At 46.7% G+C, this 24,679-nt stretch overlaps 1 protein-coding gene across 9 annotated transcripts in view; it reads right to left on the reverse strand.

Moving 5' to 3' along the window:
• Positions 1-248: 248 nt before the first annotated feature.
• NRDE2 (NRDE-2, necessary for RNA interference, domain containing) overlaps positions 249-24,679 on the reverse strand; it is a 54,711-nt gene continuing 30,280 nt past the window's right edge. For 2 of the 9 annotated variants that reach the window (XM_055361207.2, XM_055361208.2), the window contains exons 7-15: positions 24,611-24,640; positions 24,076-24,209; positions 20,477-20,597; positions 14,913-15,088; positions 12,441-12,827; positions 10,437-11,365; positions 8,570-8,708; positions 1,246-1,317; positions 249-646 (exon numbers count right to left, since the gene is read on the reverse strand). In XM_055361207.2, the coding sequence (XP_055217182.2) occupies positions 521-646; positions 1,246-1,317; positions 8,570-8,708; positions 10,437-11,365; positions 12,441-12,827; positions 14,913-15,088; positions 20,477-20,597; positions 24,076-24,209; positions 24,611-24,640 (2,114 nt within the window). In that variant the 3' untranslated portion in view covers positions 249-520. Of the gene's footprint in view, positions 1,318-8,569; positions 8,709-10,436; positions 11,366-12,440; positions 12,828-14,912; positions 15,089-20,476; positions 20,598-24,075; positions 24,210-24,610; positions 24,641-24,679 lie in introns of those variants that run through there. The other 7 variants (XM_019009763.4, XM_004055563.5, XM_063698110.1 and 4 more) reach the window with 4 other exon arrangements.

The raw sequence follows: 24,679 nt of genomic DNA on the forward strand, positions 1-24,679 counted from the left end.
TAAACTCAGGGAACTTGCCACACACTGCGTGCAGGCCAGAACACCAAGCGTTAACTGCGGGTCTCAACACAAGAGCAAAATCTCCTGCTCACCAGCCTGGGGAAGACATCCTAGTGCTGAAAAACCAGACCTTTATCTCAGAGAGGGCCTGGCAGGACCACCACGACACCAGCGGAGGGAACACATTCACCGTGTGGGGGCCAGTGCTGGCTGCGCACAGGGAGAGAATGAGCAAGGACGCTGCCACGCCTCAATCATCATCGGTTTAATGACCACGTGGCATGACTCTCTGGCTATGTACATATATACACATATTCACATATATAATATGTAAATAGCTTTTGTGTCATTTACACACCCAAAAAGTGTGCAAGATGTGAGAGGCTGGCAGCCCACATTATCGAGAAAGAACATTTCAAAAGCCGAGTTCTCCTAACACACACGTTCTCCGCTGGCGCCTCCTAGCTCCGCAGGGTGGGAAACTTGGCCTCACAGGCACAGCCCGTTTTCCCGCTGCTCTCTAATCCTCCAGCAGCAGCTCCAGCTCCTCCAGCGGCAGGCGCACCCGGAGCTCCTTCTCAGTCATCAGGTCCAGGATCTCCTGCATCTCATCGGGGAAGTACTCCACGGCGTCCAGGTACAACACCTAGGGGCAGGCAGGAAGGCCGCCCCACTCAGCCGCCACTTCCTGTCAGCCTGGAGGAGCTCAGGAAGCAAGGGCCAGGTTCCTGGTGACCCTGCCCTCCTGTTGCCCTCCACGGCCCCTGCTCCCCTTGGCTGAGACTTTCTTAACTCGGGCAGCACTGGGCATGTTCAGGAAGGACACTGAACTCGCAAAAGTGAGCAAACGCCAAGCGAGGACTTCTCTTTTAAAAGGGGTCCAGGAATTGCTGGCCGTCGCCCTCAGTTTCACTTCTGAGTGTCACCTGACCTGGGCTCTCACAGCCGGGCTGGGACATGATCCCAACTCTTTCAGCATCTGGGCTGGACTCTGACCAAATGCTGGGAAACCAGCTACCCACGGCAACACTTCCATGAAGCACCAGTCCCAGGCAGGGCCAGACTCTGACTCCACAGGGGGCAGTTTCACCAGGAAAAGGCTCTGGATGTACCTTGGGACAGGGTATGGCGTCCATGAGCCGAGCATCCCCAGTGCTGCGGGGCAGGCCGGGAAGACACTAGCTGGACGGAGACCTGGCGGGAAGTTTTCGGGATGCTGAAGACACCATGGCCTTTAACACTTACCTTTGCCCAAGGGCAATTCTGAAGTGCTTTGTAGAATACACCTTTGCTTCTTTCTTTATTTCCTAAGGAAACCTGAGGTGAGGGGGAGAAAATACAAACATGATTAGTTGACACAGAGAGGCTAAGGCTACACAAACGCCCTGGATGACGGGCACAAGCCCTCAGCTGCAGTGAGCCCACCTGTGCAGAGGGCCTGGCACCGTCAAGGTGGCTGTGGGACAGGGGCAGGTGCCAGGGAGCACTCTCAGAAGCCACTGCTGTGTTGGGGTTGTTTCCTCCCATTCAAATGGCCCAGAGTGTCAATCCTGAACACTACTGACTTTTTAAAGTCTCAGATCTCCTCCTTTGCTGTAGGCTGTCACCTCTGGGTGTTAGTAACAGTGCTTGAAACCAAGGAGTGTCGGTGAGGTGAGGCTGAAGACATTATACAAATAGAGAAAATCTTCTACAATACTTATCTTAGAAAACAGAGAAGACACTTGCTTTAATACTTGCCATTTTCTGAAAACTATCTTTTAGAGAAACAAGATGGCCAGGACTGTGATCACTGACCTTACAAAAGGTCCAAGTTCCATCGGCAGTCTCAGTATCTGTGTGGATATTCAGCACGTGTTCTCTCTAGATATAAAACCCTCCGTCTCAACTCTGCCACACAGCCTCCTTCCCAGCCCAGTGTGGAAGGAGACCCAGCCTGGGACCTCCGCTGACAACAGCCCCTCTCAAGCCCTCCAAGGAATCACAGCCCACACGGGCAGCTCCACAGGTAGCTGTGCAGCCAGGAGTGGGCACAGGCAGGGCTCGTGGAGCTGAAGTCTCTGTTTCCACCCACCCCGTCCTGCAGGCTCCCCTCCCTCAGAAGGTTCTAGGGGACGCCAGCCCTGCCCAACCAAGCGGCCGGGGCACAGCATCCAGCCCGGGACCAGTAAGGGCCGCTGACCGGCTTCCCAGAAACCTGAACAGTGGCATCCAGGGACTCCACTCTCCAATTTACATCTCAGGAACTCATCTACCAAGGATGGCCTCACTCCCTTTTCTATTTGTTTTTTGTTTTTTTGTTTTGTTTTGTTTTGTTTTCACTGTCTATGTTGCCCAGGCTGGCCTTGAACTTCTGGGCTCAAGCAGTCCTCCCACCTCAGTCTCCCAAGTAGCCGGGACTCCATGGCCAGTCCTTCTCAACCGTTAACTCCCACAGTCACAGGGATGGAACTGTGATAACCTTGCTTCAGGCAAGGCCCAGTCTTTCCCCAGCCTCTGCGAGTGCCACGCACAGGGCCAGCTGTGAGGCTCGGAGGACTCCTGCGTGTCCTCCCTGGTGGAAGCCTCCAGTTCTGAGGCTGAGCCTCTGAATTTATAACCAAAGAGCCACTGAGCGCTGTCCTTCCTTCCCATGCTAACATACTTCAGCGTCCTTTCCTAAGATACTGACAAAATGTAACAACCATGCACAGCTAATCTCGGAACCCAACAAATCCAGGTACACAGCTGGCTAGCCTCCATCAGCGCTGGAGATGCCCTCACTGTACGGAGGTATGGAAGGGCTCGATGCCAAGTGAAAGCTTGGTGGTGACCATGTGTGGCTTCCGTCCATGATTTCATATTCTGAGACGTGGCCTGCGTGTACCTTTGACCTCTGACTGGCGCAGTCTCGAGGGAGGGAAGAGTTCATGGGCGCTATCTGGCTCTCCTGGTCCTCCTTTCTCATCTTCTGAACTGACAACTGAGACCCCTCATGAAATTCCTAAGTCAGGACTGAAACATAACAGAAGGGGCAACTCTTTGCTGGAGTTCCCATGGTACTGTATCCGCACCCTAAGGGATTGTGTCCAGGTAAATGTCTCCTCAGGTGGACTGGGAGCATCTCAGGTAACCAACAGGGTCTTTGCTGGGAACCTAAGAAAACAGCTAATGGAGGAGCAGAACTGCCGTGATGGGTGCCCAAGTGAGTGTGTGATTTGGCCAAGGGCAGTCTCCCAGAGGGAAGCAGGAATGGAGACTTCACACAGAGGCCACTTCCCTCACACGAAGCCCCAGGAACCGAATCTCATACAAACCATCTGAAGAACTCAGCCAACAAGATGCTGGCCGGGCACGGTGGCTCACGCCTGTAATCCCAGGACTTTGGGAGGCTAAAGAAGGCAGACTGCTTGAGCTCAGTAGTTCGAGACCAGCCTGGGCAACATGGCAAAACACTGTCTCTACAAAAATATAAAAATTAGCCCAGCACAGTGGTGCGCACCTGTGGTCCCAGCTAAGGTGTGGGGATTGCTTGAGCTCAGGAGGTTGAGGCTGCAGTGAGCTGAGACTGCGCCACTGCATTCCAGCCTGCATGACAGAGCAAGACTCTGTCTCAAAAAAACAAAAAATGCTTATGACTCAGACCTGAGCTGGGCCATAATAATTCTCCCCTGTGCGACCACGGGGGAGGCGAGTGACAGTGGCGGGCAGCTGCCCATTGGCTGCATCACTAATGTCCCAAGTGTTTGAGTCCTCCGTGTAGAGAAGCTATTTGGTGCTTCGTAATCACTTGTTTGGGCATTTGTCTACCTTCTTAGCAGATATGTGCCACCTCCCCATGGGGGAAGCAACATCTCTAAAAAACGAGGAAGCTGAAGGTCTTAAGGCTTTTGCAAATTTTGATTCTTTTTTTATCTCCTTATAAACAAATATGAGCAACTGTTAGCTTATACAATTTTTTACGTAACAAAACATAACCAACCTTGTCCAAACAAAAAAAGATGCATTTCTATAATGCTCCCTCCGTGTGCTCCTGAGAGAAGACTGACACTCTGCTGAGAGTTTATCTCTGATAGAACTCAGGGGGATTCTTTTCCCTCCCACCAGCTCTTGTAAATGATGGCCTTTCAATATATACCGACTCCTGCCAGCTGTCAACAGGATGGAAGAAATTATACTAGAGGGTAAAAGAAAATCTAATGATTCACAATTCAGAAATGCCACTGTGCCCTTTTTATTTAAGACGTCTTTCATCAATCCCATGAAATCAGCTAACTGGCTTATATACTCATAGTTCCTTCTTTATTGTGTAGGTAGATGACCAAATTAAAGGATTTTAAGTATCTTGAAAAAACTGCAATTTTAGCTAAAACAACAAAACAATAAACAAGCCAGGCGCAGTGACTCACGCCCATGGTCTGAACACTTTGGGAGGCTGAGGTGAATGGACTGCTTGAGCCCAGGAGTTCGAGGCTAGCCTGGACAATATGTGAGACCCCATCTTTACAAAAAATAAAAAAAACAGCCAGGCATGGTCATGCATGCCTGTAGTCCCAGCTACTCAGGAGGCTGACATGAGAGGATTGCATGAGCCCAGGAGGTTGAGGCTACAGTGAGTCGTGATAGTGCCATCGCACTCCAGCAGCCTGGGCAATACGTAAGACCCTATCTCAAAAAAAAAAAAAAAAAAAAAAAAACTTTGGCTGAGAGTGTTAATGTATATGCAAAACAGCGCATTTGAAAGTCTCTCCTAAAAATGAGGTTTTAACCTGCTAAATTCCAACATTAGTGGAAAATTTTAATTGCTGTTTGTCCAATTCCTTTCCCTCCCATATTCTCCGTGGCCAAGAATAAGCTTTAATTCCTTCAAACTTTTTTTTTTTGAGATGGAGTTTCACTCTTGTTGCCTAGGCTGGAGTGCGGTGGCGTGATCTCGGCTCACCACAACCTCCGCCTCCCGGGTTCAAGTGATTCTCCTGCCTTAGCCTCCCGAGTAGCTGGGATTACAGACATGTGCCACTACGCCCGGCTAATTTTGTATTTTTAGTAGAGACAGGGTTTCTCCATATTGGCCAGGCTGGTCTCGAACTCCCAAACTCCTTCAAACATTTTTACAGGGAAAAAAGTGCAAGCAAGCAAATAAGCTTGCATGCATGTTGCAAGAGTATACGTATGTGCATATGTATAAGCATGCACGTATGTGCACATGTACACAAAAAGGCACAATTGCACAACCAACCTCACAGCCCTCCTCCAGGGAGCCTTAGCCTTCCCCCCGGCCTGCGAGGCTCCCTTCTCCCGCCTCTTCAGGCACTTGCTACCTTCACCTTGCATGCTGGCCCTAATGTGATTTTTCACTGTGTTAACAAAGTGCTAGGAGCCTGCCCAGATGCCTCAGGAACTGCTAGGGGCAGTCTCTGCTCTAATTAGTCCTTAGTTCCAATACTACCTTTCCAAAAAGAGAGAAATTCTCTAAGGGGCCAGATCTTTTTTTCAAAGCCAATAAGCACTTTTTGTCTCAACCGAACCAAACTAGGCTCATGGAAGATTCTTAGTAAAAATATTGTACATTTGCACCTTACCCTGCCTCTACCTGTAAAAGACTGGGTAAGTTAAACTGGCAAATGTGCAAACTCCACCATTTTAAATGTAAAGATGGGTGGAATCTTTATGCTGGGAATATCAGGGAGCATCTGTTCTGCTCCCTCAGCTGAGCAGCCTGATGACAGGAGTGGAGGTTTCACTAAAACCCTGGGCTCCTGACTCTGCTGCCTCAAACTGTTGTCTCTACTAACAGCAGCGTCCTGCCTGCAAGTTTCCAGCTCACATACGAGTCAAACCATAAGATCAGAGCTTCTGGGTCTGAAGAATAAATGTTAAGAGAAATGCATAAACTTTTGCAGGTTTTTTTGTTTTTGTTTTTGTTTTTGAGATGGAGTCTGGCTCTGTCACCCAGGCTGGAGTGCAGTGGCGCAATCTTGGCTCTCACTGCAGCCTCTGCCTCCTGGGTTCAAGCGATTCTTCTGCCTCAGCCTCCCGAGTAGCTGGGACTACAGGCACCTGCCACCACGCCCGGCTAATTTTTTGTGTTTTTAGTAGAGACGGGGTTTCACCGTGTTAGCCAAGATGGTCTCAATCTCCTGACCTCGTGACCCGCCCACCTCGGCCTCCCAAAGTGCTGGGATTACAGGCATGAGCCACCACACTCGGACTTGGTAATTCATTTTTGATGCCAACTTCTGCCCCCAAGAATGTGCCCATTATTCCTGAGTGTGCCCATGAGCAGCTGTCCTGAGGTCACAGGTCCTGCCCAGCCCCTCAGGCCTTCAGTGCCTGGCTCCTTCCAGAGGTCAGAGAGACACACCCGATGAATTCTGGAATCAAAGACAGGAATGAGTGGGGGCCCAACAGATACGGATACTCGCTCTGTATCTCTTTACACTCCAGTTTTGTCATGTGTAACATGATCAAGTTTTGAGAATTCATCCTATGGAAATCTTCAGATATATACGTAAGATTTATGAGTAAGGAGGTCACTTTGTTTTTTTTCTATTTTTTTTTTTTTTTTTTTCTGAGACAGGGTCTCACTCTGTTACCCAGGCAGGAGTGCAGTGGTGCGATCTCAGCTCACTGCAAACTCCACCTGCAGCTCACTGCAACCTCCCTGGTTCAAGCGATTCTCCTGCCTGAGCCTCCCAAGTAGCTAGGATTACAGATGCCTGCCACCACATCCAGCTAATTTTTTTTGTATTTTTAGTAGTGACGGGGTTTCGCCATGTCGGCCAGGCTGGTCTCGAACTCCTGACCTCAGGTGATCCGGCTCCCTCAGCCTCCCAAAGTGCTGGGATCACAGGCATGGAGCAGCCTCCCAAAGTGCTGGGATCACAGGCATGAGCCACCACGCCTGGCCAGGAAGATCACTTTTGATTTCCGAAACGTACAATATTCATTGAAGACCACTTGGATAGGACTGAGTACCCCTGAACTAAAGCAAGAGGCCTGGAAGACTGTTTCTAAAAAAAACGTGCAACTTGGCAACAGATGTATTACAGTAAACGAGGCCCAGCCCAATGCCAGACCTTTAACCCAAGGCTGAGCCAATTCACAGATTCTATTAAGCCAAAGAGCCACCTTTCAGCTTGTACATTCACATTCACATTCACAAAATTAAATGGTGTCTCACCATATTTAATCTCTATGGTACTTTTAAATGAACACAAAGCTGCTTTAGAAATGTCGATTTTAGGCCGGGCGCAGTGGCTCACACCTGTAATCCCAGCACTTTCAGAGGATGAGACAGGCAGATCACTTGAGGTCAGGATTTCGAGACCAGTCTGGCCAACATGGCAAAATTCTATCTCTACTAAAAATGCAAAAATAAGCTGGACTCACGCTTGTAATCCCAGCTACTCAAGAGGCTAAGGCAGGAGAATTGCTTGAACCTGGGAGGCAGAGGTTGCAGTGAGCCGAGATCCTGCCACTGCACTCCAGCCTGGGCAACAGAATAAGACCTTGTCTTAAAAAAAAAAAAAGGAAATGTTGATTTTTTTTTTTTTTTTTGAGACGGAGTCTCACTCTGTCGTTCAGGCTGGAGTACAGTGGCATGACCTTGGCTCACTGCAGCCTCTGCCTCCCGGGTTCCAGCGATTCTCCTGCCTTAGCCTCCCAGGTGGCTGGGATTACAGGTGCATACCACCACACCCAGCTAATTTTTGTATTTTTAGTAGAGACGGGGTTTCGCCATGATGGCCAGGCTGGCCTTGAACTCCTGACCTCAGGTGATCTGCCTGCCTTGGCCTCCCAAAGTGCTGGGATTACAGGCATGAGCCACCGTGCCCAGCCGGAAATGTTGATTTTAAAAATTACATTCTAGATTACATTTTTTTTTTTAAGAGACAAGGTCTCATTTTGTCACCCAGGCTGGAGTGCAGTGGTGTGATCATAGCTCACTGCCACCTCAAACTCCTGGGCTCAAAGAATCCTCCTGCCTCAACCTCTGATGTAGATGGGACCAAAGGCTCACAGGCACCATGCCCAGCTAATGTTTTAATTTTTTTGTAGAGATGGGGTATCACCATCTTGCTTAGGCTGGTCTCGAACTCCTGGGCTCAGACGATTTTCCCGCCTTGGCCTCCGAAAGTGCTGGGACTACAGGCCTGAACCACGGCACCCAACCTGAACCTTTTAATAACAAAACAATCAGGACCTAGAAATTCTTATGAGCAGAATAGCAAAGAATATAGGTCTCTTTCAAAGGAAAGCTCTTAGACCATTTTGCAAGTTACCGACTTAAGTCAACTCAGAGAAACCCACATTAAATCCTATTGCACTGAATAGCCCAGTAACTACTCAACTTCGTTCTACCAAATATTTCGAGAAGATGGACTACTTGCAACCTCTTCCCAAGTCCTGAGAGATCTGACATTATTCCATCAGGATTTCTTAGAGATTCACCAATGCCAAGAAGATGAGAGTGAAATATGGCCTCCCAGCTCTCCTGGGCAGGGGCTACTGGACACCCATACCTTCTCATTTATGAAGGAAGAGGTAGAGCTCTGCGTGAACACAAAACATCTCAATATTTTCTTACCTGAAAGTTCAAATACATCCTCCACAGCAAGGGGCACTGGCTGCCACTGTCGCTGCGCATGGCATTTTCAAACAGGGCTTGGATCCGATGCATTAAGCCGGTCTCAGGAATTGTGGCGTGGATCTCTCTACCGTCTAACCTGCAAGGCAAAGGCTCACGTGACTCTGACACAAGCTCTCTCATCCTACATCACAGAAGGAAGAGATGGCTTAGTGATGGTAAGTGTCAGCAACAACCAGATCAGACAGACTCAGGGGAGAGCTGTCCCTCAGGCGTAGAGCGCTGTGTATGGGGCTTCTCCAAGGCCAGGAGAAGGCACAGGCCAGAGTTCTGTGGTTTCCACACCACACCGAATCTGTCTTGAAGTCATACAAAAACCCACTCGCCTCTGTTTTCTAAAGAAAGCTACCCTTTGCTGGGCGCAATGGCTCATGCCTGTAATCCCAGCACTTCAGGAGGCCGAGGTGGGTAGATCACAAGGTCGGGAGTTGGAGACCAGCCCAGCCAATATGGTGAAACCTTGTCTCTACTAAAAATACAAAAATTAGCTGATGCCTGTAGTCCCAGCTACTCGGGAGGCTGAGGCAGGAGAATTGCTTGAACCCAGGAGGCGGAGGTTGCAGTGAGCTGAGATCATGCCACTGCATTCCAGCCTGGGCAACAGAGTGAGACTCCGTCTCAAAAAAAAAAGAGAAAGAAAGCTACCCTTTATTCAGCAGAATGCAAATTCTACTTTACAGGAAGAAAAGACCTTTTGATTTATAATAGAGAAAGCAAGGCTCACATAGAGTGAACAAAATCCCAATGGAAGAAATAAAAAACAAGTGAAATATTATTCAAAGACAATTTTGGCTTATAAGGTCAGAGTGAAGCAACAGCAAAGATTCTGGGAAAACAATGATGCCTAAGCTAATGTGTCCCCCAGATTAACATTTAACCTTTAGAGAGAAAATACTGGATCAGGCCGGACACTGTGGCTCCCTCCTATAATCCCAGCACTTTGGAAGGCTGAGACGGGACGATCGCTTAAGCTCAGGAGATGGAGACCAGCCTGGGCACTATGGCAAAACCCTGTCTCTACAAAAAATAAAAAATAAAAAAATTAGCCAGGCGTGGTGGTGCCTGTAGTCCCAGCTACCGGGGAGACTGAGGTGGGAGGATCACTTGAGCCCAGGAGGTCAAGGCTGCAGTGAGCTGAGACTGCACCACTGCACTCCAGCCTGAGTGACAGAGTAAGACCCTGTCTCAAAAAATAAAAATAAAATAAAAAAAGAAAATATGGAATTTTTCATATTTCATAAATTCAAAGATGGAATTTAAACATGACACTTCTGTCACTAGGAATGCTGACAGAGGCTCCCAGTCATTACACACTTTGTACCAAGCATTTACCTCACTGACCCCTCAGAGAGACCCTATGAAGTAGGTTTTTCATTCCCATTTGACAGAGAGGGAGCTATGAGAGGGGAAGTGGCCTGCTCGAGTTCACCCAGCCGAGAAGAGCTGGCACTGGAATCCAGAAAGCTGCCACCTGGCCCCGGTGCTCTTAGCCATCAGGCTTTCGTGACGGCTTCTCAGCATTCCCGTGATCTGACGGCCACCACCCATGCACATAGAAACAACATTCATACTCCCCAGAAGCACACCCAGGCGACAGCCACCAACCCCTCTCCTGAGAGGCGCCGCTACTTTGTGTCTCACTTGCCTTTCAATCCGTTATTCTATGACACCTAGAGCCCCACGGCAGGTGTTCTGGGCACCGTGCCATGTTCATACCTGTCTTCCTGAGACCCAGCAAGGTCAGGGCAACACAGCAAGCATTCCATAAACATTTGCGGGGCACACGAACAGAACGGTCTGGAATTACCTCTGGACAGTTTCCACCAGTCTCTTCCTCAGTTTCTCAGCTTCAATTGCAAACAACCAAGGCTCCAAGGGTTTGGCAGACCTGGTGATTGTGTCAAAAAATCTCCTGGTTTTGCTGGCACTGTGGGACTTATTCTGAATCTGTACATAGGACCTCCAAAGAACCTGGTTGCCTGGATACAACTTTAAAGCCTGTGAGAGTGCCTCTCGCAGAGGGGCCAGCGGGTAAACACTCACTTTCATGTGGAATCTCAGCAGGCTCGTGTGCATCAGTGTGATGGCTTCGAGAACACTGGTCCAACTCTGGGAGCTGGCACTGTCCCCCTCGCCAGAGCCTTCTGGGAAAACAGAACTGTTCAGTTTTGCAAACACCTGTTCGTATATCTGCACAGCAGCATCAATCCCTATGGTCAAATACTGGAAGAGCATGAAGCATTTAGCCAGGCTAATTAGGCGGCTACAGGAATCGGTGGGAGCTGGATCGGAGACACAGCTGTCACCCAAACAGTCCTGCAGTGCATGCTCGTAAGCCTTTCGCGCTTTCAAAATGTGAACAGCCAACACCTGTCCAGTGTAGGGCCCATAGGGGCTGCTCTCAGTCAGCTTGGTTAATATGTGAACAGCTCGAGCTGTGGCGGCCCTTCTCACTTCTGGCGACAGCTCCACCTCCAGCTCAGCATAGAGCAGACTGAGCTCACAGAGGTCAGAGTCTTTCAGTTCTCTGCTTCCTGCCATGCCAAGTGCTGTGTCAAAAACTTTTCTGGCATCCTCCGTGTTGCCAAGCAACCACTCCAGATGTGCATACTGCTTCCACAGGCAAAAGTTGTTGCAGTTTTCTGGCTCCTTAAGGAGATTCTTGGCTAGTTTTTTGCAGTTCTTCCCTTGTGACTTTAATCTCTTCTTGTTTTTAGTGTGCAGGCACCAAATGACCTACAGGGAAAAAGAGAAGAATGACTTCAGGTGCTCTGTAATTAAGGCGTCCTCTGCTGCCAACTGTAGAAAGCACTGACAGGAAAAAAGGTGTCTACACTTCCTCCCTTTATCACGGGTCTGGTAAACACTGAGGCTCTCTGAGCTGGAAAAGAAATGAGGATTTTTACCAGGGCCACAACTGCCCCTAAATTTATAATCCAGGGTTCCAGCTGAAATCTCTATAAACAAGGCTGATACCTACAAATGTTCTTCTCCAAAGAGATGTGGCCACAACATTTTAACACACTATTTCAATACAGCCTGGTGTGTGTAATCTGTAGTTGAAGCTTCAGAACTTGGGTGCCAAGAGAGCCAGTACTAACTGTGGCCAGCAGAGGACAGAACAGCTGATCCAGACTCATTTCTAGCAGAAAGAGGAGGGTAAGTATTATCAGTAGCTTATCTATTATTTATTTTTGAGATGGAGTCTCACTCTGTCACCCAGGCTGGAGTGCAATGGTGCGATCTCAGTTCACGGCAACCTCTGCCTCCCACGTTCAAGCGATTCTCCTGCCTCAGCCTCCTGGGCAGCTGGGATTACAGGCACACGCCACAACGCCCAGCTAATTTTTGCATTTTTAGTAGAGACGAGGTTTTGCCATGTTGGCCAGGCTGGTCTCGAACTCCTGACCTCAGGTGATCCGCCCGCCTCGGCCTCCCAAAGTGCTGGGATTATAGGCGTGAGCCACCGCGCCTGACGCTGATCTATTTTAATAAGCCCCTGAATGCTCTGACGCTGCTTTAAAACTATTTTGAGCACTCATTGTTCATATAAGGACGGGGACCTGGTAGTGCAAGATAATACAATAAACAGCTGGAGAATCACTGAGGTAGCCTGACTCGTTCCTGCCTTACTCCTCTTCACTGCGGCCCCTCAGAAGGGCAAACACACACAAGGTGCCTTCAGGGTCACTGGAGGAGGAGGTGCTAGGGCATAGTTCCAGGGAGAGCACTCGGAGGCTTACAATCCCGTTTATAAACACTGACATGAAATGAAAAGTCCCCAAACATGGGAGGATGAGTCTGGAATTACCTTTGCAATCTCATACTGTAACCAGGAGAAGCAGAGCTGGGACTTCTCTTTGCCTGAAAATAAAGGCATGACAAGGTGGAAGACATTGCGGATGAACTCCTCGCCCTCTCGGTTCTGACCCCTGGTCCAGCGAGGACAGCCCAACCTATCCATGCGGCCAACACAGCTAGCCCCAGAAAACAAAGGGTTGAAAAAAGTCAAGGGCTTTTCATCATAAAGTCCATTATCAAAGATGCTGTTCTCATCCATGGCCAGATAAAGACAGGAGGCTGGAGGAGTAAAGCCAGAAGGCACACCCAAGAACTGCAGGAAGGCCTCCACCAGCTGGAACTGAAGATCATGGCTGGAAAGTCTGATCAAAGATTGCCCAATATCATCAAACAACACCTGCAACAAAGACAAAATAAAGCGACCCATGTAACAAAACAAAACCCGCACATTTGTCACAATTCTCTTTATATGCATGTACTAATGGTTCAACATTATTCAAATTAAATCAATTTTAAACAGACAGGAGCTAAGCTCTCTGTTAGCACAAGCCAGAGGCCTTGCAAGGCAACCTGGACAGCTGGAGAATAACTGTTAGGCAGCCCTGTGGTGCCATTAACATTTCAACACATGGGAAAGCCTGAGGAGGAGAGAAGCCATGAACGGGTTTAAGCCAGAGGCTTTCAAAGTATCCTGATGGATTTGTAGAAAATCTAGAAACATGTTCACTTCTGAAAGCATACATAATTGCTTTTGTACTTTGATAACGCATGATGGTGAAAAATTTGTATTGTAAGATGGAAGATAAGAACTTTACTATTTGTGGTTTCCTTGTACAAAATTGCTCCAAGGAATGAAAAATATACTCAAAACTAGATAAACAGACAAAACTAGATAAACAGACTCAAGGTAAGAAGGAACCTACAGGAGCAATGGAGCACATTAAAAGCAATTATAAGAGCCTAACACTAACTGTAAATGTCTACAGCTGAGTTCATGTAATAATTTAAAAACATAAGGCCAAGGAGGCCACCCTTTGTGTCCTGGTGCTGCTTATCTGATTGGTCTTTGTGGCTCTCAGCAAAGCGGAAATCATAACACAAGCACAATAAACTAGAGTATGTGGGACTCAATCAAAACCATCAATTAATCAGAAAGCTGCTCTTTATGTTAAAAATAAATTAGAAAGCTTTTCTCCCCCAGGCTTTGATTACAGAAAAAGCTAAATGGCAAGAAATCGCTTGCAGCAGCAGTCTGCTCCAGAAATCTGCTTCCAGGAGACTGCTGGGACTCTAAGCCTTGAGAAATGACTTCCAGAAGGGTGGCTGTGAACTCTACAAAATCCTCAGATACCAAAGAAAGATTCCACTCTTCTGCAGACATTCAGCTTCAGCGAGGCAAGAGGCCTCCCAGGTAGTCCCCTCTCCAAGACTTCCAGTGAGTTGAGGCTTCCCTAGAAGCTGGCCCCTTCTTCCTCCAGAGATCACCTCTGTCTCTATCCCCACTTATCTGTGTCCTCACTCCAGTCTGGCCACCCCATTCCCCACTCCTCAAACGCTCCTGGCACTCTGGGGCCTTCACTTGTGCTGATCCCTCTGCCCAGAGCAGATGCTCCATCATCAAACAAATATTCCTTCAACATCCAAGAGGATTCACCGAGTGCTCACCACAGGACAAATGCTGTTCTAGGCACTGACGTCAGAGCACTCAACAAAAGGGATAAACTCCTTGCCTTCAGGGCGCCTCGTTTGTAGAAAAGGTCACAGAGCTCCAAGACACAGAGTTGGTATCTGGTTAAACTGGATCAATTCCAGGTATCGAGACAGGATTTCTTCATTTTAATTTAAAACCTCCAGAGCTGCTGGCCACTAAACACAGAGCAGCATGTAACAAGTCACATGGTAACAGTAAATGAGATAACAGATGAACTGCCTGGCACGCCACAGGTATTCAATAAACACTAGTTTCTTCTTCCGCAAGACACAGTGATGCCAACTGTCCAACATGGACCCTACGGCCAGTCTCTCTTGTCTTCTAGAGTCCAGTCTATCTGCTACAGCTTCACGGACCCAAGAGTGGGGTGGGGAAAGTGGACACAAGGAAAGAATCTAGGACAGTGATTCCGAGTTTTTTGAATAATCTGTATGTATCCCACAGGGCTCCACATGAAAAATTAACTGAATGACCTGGAAGACAATCTCCAGAGGGGTGACCACAAGGGCCCACCCACCTACTAGGGGACAGAAGCTCTCTGGTCAAGCCCCTATATGCTCCCCCATCACCAGCAGCCAAGGAAATTCTACACTGATATCCAGCAGGAAGGAAGTTTCCACAGATGAGAACAGGAGCAGGTTAGCATTTCCTAAGCTAGCCAACTGCTAAGAGAGCTCCAGCGGCCTCCTTTCAGATAACCAAAGCGCATGGGAATGGAAAGCAGGCAGGGACCCCCTGGACAGCTTCCTGCCTGGGGCAGAGGATACATGCCTGTCTCTCGGGATCCTCACAGTCTTCCTCGGTTTGCTTCTTGGTCTTATCAGGGCGCCAGGGCCGCCAGTGCCTCTGGTCACGGGAACGCTCAGCAGCAAGCCAGATCTGCCACCTGGGCAGAGTCTTATCTTTTATTTCCTGGTCATCCTCTTCTGGTTCATCGTCATCCTCATCTAGACAAGAATGAGACTTCTTCACCTCATCAGCAAATAAAACCACCATCGCCACTCAATCAGCCTGCTATGTCAGGGACTGTTGGGCACCCGCAATGCCAAGATGTGTAAGAGCCATGCCAGTCTCCCAGGATACTCAGTGGCATTTAGGAACTCTTTGTAATCAGTCAAGTCCTCAGGAAGCAAAGGAAGACAAGGTGATCAAATCAAATTATTTTTAATAGTATAGTGATTAAAATGGAAATGACACATACTCTAGAACAGTACTGTCCAACAGAACTCGCTGTGATGATGAAAATGCCCTACATACCTGCATTAACAGGGTAGCCACATGTGACTCACTGGGCACTTGAGATGTAGCTAGTAAAGGAACTGAATTCCTTTTTTTTTTTCTGAGATGGAGTCTCGCTGTTGTCGCCCAGGCTGGAGTACAGTGGCACAATCTCGGCACACTGCAATCTCCGCCTCCCAGGTTCAAGCAATTCTCCTGCCTCAGCTTCCTGAGTAGCTGGGATTACAGGTATGTGCCACCATGCCTGGCTAATTTTTTGTATTTGGTAGAGATGGGGTTTCACCATGTTGGTCAGGCTGGTTTCGAACTCCTGATCTCAGGTGATGCACCTGCCTTGGCCTCCCAAAGTGCTGGGATTACGGGCATGAGTCACCACGCCTGGCCTGAATTCTTAATTCTATTTAATTTTAAATAGCCACATGTGGCTAGAGGTTACTGTATTAGACAACACAGTTTTAGAATGCTAAATGACATTTAATGATGGCACTAGTTTAGATTTTCTTAAGTCATCCGAATTTTTAGCCAGGGACCGTATAATTAATTATGACCTATGCTCACTAGAACTTGCCTTTAAAAAAGCCAAATCAGGATATCCAACAATTTATTTCACTTTGTTTCCTAACTCTGAACATGTAGAAGGGAAGAGGAAGAAAGCCAGAGTTATCTGTAAAGTTCAAGGTTAAAAAATAAAGTATATAAAATGGTACAGCCACACAGGAAATCATTTTGGCAGTTTCTTACAAAACTAAACATGCACTTAGCATAACTGCACTCTTGGGCACTGATCCCAGACAAACGAAAACCTACGTTTACACAAAAACCTATATGCTAATACTCAGAAGCAGCTTCATGCATAATTGCCAACACCTGGAAACAATCCAAACATCCTTCAGTAGGTTGAACAGTTAAGCTGTGGTCCATTTACACAATGGAACACTACTCAGCAATCAACATGAACAAACCATTGATATATGCAACAATTTGTAGGTATCTCAGGGAAATTATGCTAAGTTAAAAAAGCCAATCTCAAAAAGTTACACAAAACACAACTGTTCCCAGGGATGTGGACAAATTGGAAGCCTGGTGCCCTGCTGGTGGGAATGTAAAATGGTGCAGCTGCCGTCTGCTGTATGGAAAACAGCATGGCATACTAGACACAGGATTACCATATGAGGTGATTCCACTGCTGAATATCTACCCAGGAGAACTGAAAGCAGAGTCTCAAACAGATACTGTACACCCACGTTCATAGCAGCATTATTCACAATGGCCCAGAGGTGGAAGCAACCAAAATGTGCATTGACAAATGGATGGTATACGCACATAGTGGAGAAGTGTTCGGCTTTAAAAAGGAAGGAAATCCTGGCGTGACATGGATGAACCCTGACGACACTATGCTAAGTGGAATCAGCCAGTCACAGGAGGTCAACTACTGTATGATTCCACATCCACCAGGTTCCTAACGTAGTCACATTCATAGAGACAGAAAGTAGAATGACTGCTGGGGCCTGGGGGGAGGGAGAAGTGAGGGATTTGTCTTTAATGGGTACAGACTTGGGGAAGATGAAAAAGTTGCAGAGGTCGATAGAGGTGATGGCTGCATGGCAGTGTGAATGCACTTAATTTTAATGTCACTCAACTGTACACTTAAAAGTGATCAATTTTATATTATATTTTACAACTAAAAAAATTTTGTTAATGTTATATACCTTATGATTCCATTTATATAACCTTCATGAGATAACAGGAAAACAGAGAGAGAACAGATTAGTGGTTTCCATGAGTTAGGAGGGGGAAGGGGCAGACGTGGCTAAGAAAGGATACCGTGAGGGAGCCCTGCAGTGATGAAACAGTCTGATCTTGATTGTGGTAGTGATTACACAAAGCTACACACGTGACAGAAACTGCCTAGTACCATAGAAACACACACACCAATGAGTGCATGTGAAATGTGAATGAACTGCAGACTGTACCAATGTCAGTTCCCTGGTTCTGACATTATACTGTGGTACTACCACTGGAAGGAACTGGATGAAGGGTGCACAAAACCTCTTGGTACATTTTTTCTACTTCTTGTGACTCTATACTATTTCAAAATAAAATATTTTTAAAAACTTAAAACACATAATGTGTATACATAGTATAATAATAATATATTGTGTATATTAGCATTATATATCATATATATTAGCATAATGTATATATTGGCATTCTATTATTCCACCAATATTCTGCCTAAATGCTCTTCTGAGTTTCTCAAAGAAGAAAACTGAATGTATTTATCACCTTCTTCTAAAGATCTATGTTTAAAGTAATCCTTTAATCACCCTGAAAAACTCTTATAAGAGAAATTACCTTTGTGAGTCATACATCAGACTTAGATACCTGAATTTACTACATTAAGGACTCAAAAGATTACAGAGCTTTGGACAGACATTCATGTATAACAACTACATACTAACAGAAAGTGAGGGCAAGAGAGAAGAAACATGCTATGATAAATGCTTGACTGCACGATGAAATCAACTACCCTCTCAACGCTAACCTTTCAGGGTAAATAAGAGAAGTTAAAAATAAAATAAAAACAAAAATTGTTATCAATTAGGTTTGCTGGAATCAAGAAAATTTTCAGCATTTCTTTTGACCCTCCTAGTTTTTTGGAGGACTTCCATTAAATTCATTAGAAAGAAATTCATAAATTCAGCAAAAGTTTCTCCATAATGGAAATGTGTGAGAAGCTTGCAGAGAATGTAAGTACCAACACAAGTCTCTAACTTGATGCTAAAAGTCAAGGTTTTGATATTCATTTGCATTCCCTTTTGGAGAAAACTAACTTTACACCTGATTTTAAGTGACCATTAGATATCTGGAAACTTATCAGAAGTAAAATTAGTCTGTGGACACTGCTATGAAAACTTTATTGTCACAGAAATGCAGAACACAGCAAACCATGTAACAGATACTATGCATTGTAATGGGCTCGCTCTCTAACAAAAACCAAACAAAACCAAAAAAACAAAAAAACTAAGCCTAAAAACACAGACCCATGCTAAGTCAGTCACTCAGAGAGGAGAGTTACTAATCAGACTTCTGTTTTTTTGGCCCTTGCTTATGCAGTCTTGCAGACTCAGTGGCTGAGTGCAATACCTACTTCCGTTTCATGCAGGCTGTTTTTCTTCACACATAAAACCACTGGTCAGCCTGATGAATAGTTCTCATTCTTTTTGGAAAAGAACACTCCAGGGAAATCTAAACAGCTGAGACTCTGACAGCCCCAAGTGAGGCATGATCACTGCCTGACAGCACTGCCCAGAGGAGAGTTACCCCAAAACACCTGAAGGGCCCCTCTCGCTTCTTAGTGGTAATAGAGATGCTCCCTGGCCTGGAGCTCTGAACTGTCGTGCAAGACAATACCTAATCCAAAGTTTTCATGGTGCAAATTAATAAACAAAGAAAGGTCACACCTGTGAGAAGAGGCTCACTGAGCCTAGGCAAGGAGTCAATCTCCTGAGTCCTTGTCCATCACTCTTTCCCTATAGAACTTTCAACGAAATCATCTGCCTGGCAGATCTCTCTCTATGCTGGAACTGCCTTTCGGGGAGTGAAGCAGTTCCTGAATGTCTTAGAGTTGTGCTGTCCAATACGTCACCATTAATATGTGGCTATCAAGCACTTGAAAAGTAGCTAGTCTGGGCTGGGTGCGGTGGCTCACATCGGAAATCCCAGCACTTTGGGAGGTAGAGGTGGGTGGATTACTTGAGATCAGAGGTTCGAGACCAGCTGGACCAATACAGTGAAACCTTGTCTCTACTAAAAATACAAAATTAGGTGGGCATGGTGGTGCATACCTGTAATCCCAGCTACTTGGGAGGCTGAGACACAAGAATCCCTTGAACCCGGGAGGCAGAGGTTGCAGTGAGCCAAGATCGAGCCACTACACTCCAGCCTGGGCAACAGACCAAGACTCTGTCTCAAAAAAAAAAAAAGAAAAAAAAGAAAAGTAGCTAGTCTGAACTGAGATTTGCTAAAAGTGTAAAATACACACCAGATTTCAAAGAGTACTAAAAAAAGAATGCAAAATACCTAGTTAATAATTTTTTTTCTTTTTAAAGCATGCAATTGGCATCTGAATCTCTGGTTAATAATTTTAAAATACTGATTACATACTGAAATGTTTTCATATACCAGATTAAGTAAAATACACTATCAAAATTAACATCATCTGTTCCTTTTTACTTTTTTAATGTGGCCACTAGAAAATTTGAAATTACACAAGAAGCTCACATTATATTTCTACTGGGCAGCTCTGTATTAGAGTATAAATCTGGAAAGTATTTGGGGGTCATTTAGAGTGACAGTTATGTAAATGCTAGGTAATAATTACTTTATAATAGTCCTAAAAAGGTATTTTTCAAAGTATCTGTTGGTCTGTACACTGACAGGATAACAAAAAGACTGTCTGAAATACACACTAAAAAAGAATGGGGTCGGGCGTGGTGGCTCACACTTGTATTCCCAGCACTTTGGGAGGCTGAGGCAGGCAGATCGCTGGAGGTCAGGTGTTTGAGACCAGAGAGACCAGCCTGGCCAACATGGCGACCCTATCTCTACCAAAAATACAAAAATTAGCTGGGCATGGTGGCAGAAGCCTGTAATCCCAGCTACTCAGGAGCCTGACGCATGAGAATTGCTTGAACCCAGGAGGCAGAGGTTGCAGTGAGCCGAGATCCTGCCACTGCACTCCAGCCTGGGTGACAGAGTGAGATTCTGTCTCAAAAAAAAAGAAAACAAAAAAAGAATGAGGATTGGGGCAGTTATTAACAAGATTCCTTCTTCAGTTGCAACCTATAAAAGGAAAAAGGGAAATTACAGAAACTTTCAAATCCTCAAAGCATTATGTACTGAAGAAATAAGTCCACTGCTTTAAAACTTCTAAGGGGAACCCATGACATCTACTTAACATTTTTGACATTTTGATGTTTGTGCAATATTCTGAAGCTACTGATAAATAGCTTAAGCAGATAAATAATCATGAGGATGTAAAAACAAATTCCAGAAGAAACAGAAGTACACGTCTTCAATGAGAGGTGACTTACCTGGGTTGATGACCACCCAGCCACCTCGTTCCCGCTGGTGCATCCACGCCTTCCAGCCTCGGGCTCCCTTCTCCCCAGCCCGGGGCTCTCCACTGTCCCAAAAGGGTTCAAAGAATTGCACCTGTTCAGATTTTAGAATGGATGTTAGACCTCACTTGTATTAAACTGCTGAGTCAGTGGGCAAAATCCGCGCTGGTGGATATAAGAGAAGCTTATGATCCTTGAAATCATGTTTGCCATCAGTCTTTGAAGTAGATACATGCTACACACCCCAAGATAGAAAAAAGAACTATCTAGCGTGGCAGGCAGCTTCCAAGATAGCCCCCATGACCCTACCTCTGCCTTGTGGTTTTCACACTCGCATGTGAGCTGGACCCAGTGATTCCAACACACAAAATATGGCAAAAGTGATGGGAGGTCACTCCCGGGATTAGGTTACAAAAAGACCAGCTGAGGTTCAGCAAGAAGGGTCTCCAGATGGGTAGGAAGGGAGTAGTTTCCTAGTTCTTATCCTGCCAGGCCAGTCTAACCAGGGACAGTGGCACTGCCAGTTCACCTAGTGTCACTGGACCCCCGAACTAATTCCTAAAGTCATGCCGCTTTCAAGATATTTTGAGAGGAAGGTTCCAACAAGACAGACCATGAGCTACGTGACACAATCATATCTTAAGTAACTATATATTCCTAACACCTGGCACAATACTTACTGCCTAGCAGGGACTCAATAAATGCTTGTTGGCACAGATCTGAACAAGGTAGGCAACCAGGGAGTAAAAAGGTCTGCATTTTTTATTTTTATTTTTGAGACAGAGTTTCGCTCTTGTTGCCCACGCTGGAGTGCAGTGGTGTGATCTTGGCTCACTGCAACCTCCACCTCCCCGGGCTCAAGCAGTTCTCCTACCTCAGCCTCCCGAGTAGCTGGGATTACAGGTATGAGCCACCACACCCAGCTAATTTTGTGTTTTTTTAGTAAAACAGGGTTTCTCCACGCTGGTCAGGCTGGTCTCCAACTCCTGACCTCAGGTGCTCTGCCCACCTTAGCCTCCCAAAGTGCTGGGATGACAAGCCTAAACCACCGCGCCCAGCCTAAAGGTCTGCATTTTAAAGCCTGGCCCCATTAGCGCCTCCCTCATTCATTCGGGCATTAGGTCTGCAGTGTGTGGTAAGCAGCTCACTGGCAATAAATCTTTCCCTATGGAACAGAATGTGAACACAGCAATGGACAGAAACGTGATCATGTTATCAACTGGAAACAGGACTGTGAAAGTGAGCCAATAACCTACTCAGTGAAAGCTTTTGTAAGAAACCTTTTGAAGAGGACAAGCAGGCTTCCAGTGGGCACAGCATGGGCCATGAGCCACAGGATTATCCAGCCTGAGCCCTGGGCAGTGCCATACACGCCTGGAAGAGTATTGCCTCCAGGAGAGTCACGTCAGGGCAGGGCAAACGTCCTGACACGTCAGTCATCCTCAGAAAGGGGAACCAGGATGACTACGCTCCCTCTTTAGAGGTCTGGCTGTTGTAAGAGTGAAGAAAGAAAGTTTACTTAAGAAAAAAAATTTTTTTTAAATAGTGTGATAGATGAGTATAATCTATTTGTTTATTCCACAGAAACGCAGACCAGTAATATCAGACCTGCCTGTGTTAAATCACGCTACTGTGTTTACGGTAACAACGCCTCTCAGTTATAAAAGCAATATGGAATATTAGTAAATAAGAAACTTTATTCCAAAGTTGTCATGTAAATGCTTTGGAATCACATGCGCTGTTCGTGTTTAAAACCTCAAGCACGTGGATCGGGGTCTCCCAACACTTTAGAGCAGTGGTCTTCGATGGGTCACATTTGTAGGCAGAACCCTCCACCTACCACTCTGTTCTTATCACAGAGGGTCTTAGGAAAGGGGCGGGGGGAGGGGGTGAGAGAAATTCTGATCCTGACCCACAAGGTTCCTTAGAGTCAGCTGAGAATCACTTCTGTAGTACAGCCTATTCTTAAAATCTCACAGCATGTCTTAAAATTACTCTGTTATATGGTTTATTAATGATTGATTATAGCAATTTAACTGGTATAATTCTTTAATCCAATTTTTTTCTAGAGGTAGCATCATGATAAAAACGGTCTTTACTGGCAATTCATGAAACTCCCATATGACGGAGGCCTTGGCCTCTCAAGAAACACTTTTGAATGTTCACCATAAACTCATATATTCTATTTATCTTCCACTAGACATCTTTACAGAGTAGAAAACTGAATTTTATTTAGTGGAAAAAGGGAAAAGATACATTTTCTTATATACATAGCTCTATAAAAATTCTTTATTTCTTCACTTATCTTCATTTATCTCAAACATTGGCAATGCTCGCTTGTCATCTAAAGGATTAACCCTTCCCCAACAAGGATCACTGTTGACAAGGTACCTCTGTGTAATTTCATTTGCAACTCTAGCAAAGATTGTGGGTACTTAGAAGGTTAACTGAGGAAGTGATGCAAGACCCAAACTAGAATGTGTAAGGGTAGAAGAGAGTAATACAAGGTTTAAAATGGCATGACAACTGTTTCCCTGACTAGGGGAGCTAACCAGCATTTAAACAAAGGCAGAAAAGGGATGGGGGGGAGGAGGGGAGGGGAGAGGAGGGGAGGAGGGGGGAGGAGAGGAGGGGAGGGGAGGAGGATGGGGAAGGGGAGGGGGAGGGGTGGGGGAGGGAGAGGGGAGGCAGAAGGGAGAGGGGAAAGGGAGAGGGGAAAGGGAAGGGATGGGGGAGGGAGAAGGGAGGGGGAGAGGAAGGGGGAGGGGAAGGGGAAGGGGGAGGGGAGGGGGAGGGGAAGGGGAAGGGGGAGGGGAGGGGGAGGGGGAGGGGAGGGGGAGGGGAAGGGGAAGGGGGAGGGGAGGGGGAGGGGAAGGGGGAGGGGAGGGGGAAGGAAGGGGGAGGGGATGGGGAGGGGAGGGAGAGGGGAGGGGAGGAGAAAGGGGGAAGGGAGAAGGGGAGGGGAAGGGAGGGGAGGAAGAGGGGAGGGGAGGTGGAAGGGGGAGGAAGAGGGGAGGGGAGGAGGAAGGGGGAGGGGAGGGGAGAGGAGGAGGAAGGGGGAGGGGGAAGGGGAGGGAGGGGAGGAGGGGGAGGGGAGGAGAGGGGCGGAGGGGGAAGGGAGGGGAGGGGGGAGGGGGAAGGGAGGGGAGGGGGGAGGGAGAGGGGAGGGGAGGAAGAAGGGGAAGGGGGAGGGGAGGGGAGGAAGAAGGGGAGGGGAAGGGGGCAGGGAAAGGAAAAGGAAAGGAGGAACGCAGGCAGGCAGGCAGGCAGGCAGGCAGGCAGGCAGGCAGGGTGGGAGGGTGGGTCCTCAGAGAGCCTTTATGTTGTGAAGGGGGGGAAGCTTCTTTACCTATCCACATCTCACCACTTTCATTACAAAACTTTCCTCAGATCACTGGACTATTTCTGAGAATTCCTCCTCAGCAGATTGATATAAAGGAGGATATGATATTTTAAAAACACTACCACACCACCTCTCATTATCCACACCACCTCTCATTATCCACACCTTCCCCCTCTCCCTCCAAAGAAAGAGCCAGGAAGAGAGAGATGAGGCGAGCAGAGCTGGGTACCTGTCCTTTGGTAGGCAGATCTTTCACGCTGTCGGGTCTGAAGAAGGTGAAGTCCACCATGGCCTGGAACAATGAGATGGCCTTCTCAGAGTGGCCAGCCTGCCGCAGAAAGTGGCACTGCTGAAGAAAGAGTGCTGCGAACAGGAGGGCAAAGGGGAAGAAGCCTGGTTGATACCATTAAAGGGAAAGAACGTAACTTCTCAAAACGGGCAATTAACACATTGAGAACACCTTTCACCTGCAATCACTATTAATTTACAAAGCTGTGATACATGTCCTGATTTAAAGCGTCTCACACAGTATTATAATCCAAGTATGTTTGTCCTAATTTTTGTATGAAAGCATCACAGAACACAAATATTAACAACAAAAACTATATATAGTACATAAAAATAAGTCAAGAGGTTGGTCTGAATGCTATCAAATAATCAGAGCTCATTATTACAAGAAAAATTATAGAAAAAGGATGGCGTAGCAGATTTTTATCAGAAAGCAAAGAGCTGTATTCAATTGATCACTAGATGGCATTACTCACCAGCAACTTTCATCCTATGTTCAGAGTCGGCTGTAAACAAATCAAGGTTCCATGTCTGAACATTCCAGT

This window comes from Gorilla gorilla, chromosome 15 (genome assembly GCF_029281585.2).
Source record: "Gorilla gorilla gorilla isolate KB3781 chromosome 15, NHGRI_mGorGor1-v2.1_pri, whole genome shotgun sequence".
NCBI lineage: Eukaryota > Metazoa > Chordata > Mammalia > Primates > Hominidae > Gorilla > Gorilla gorilla.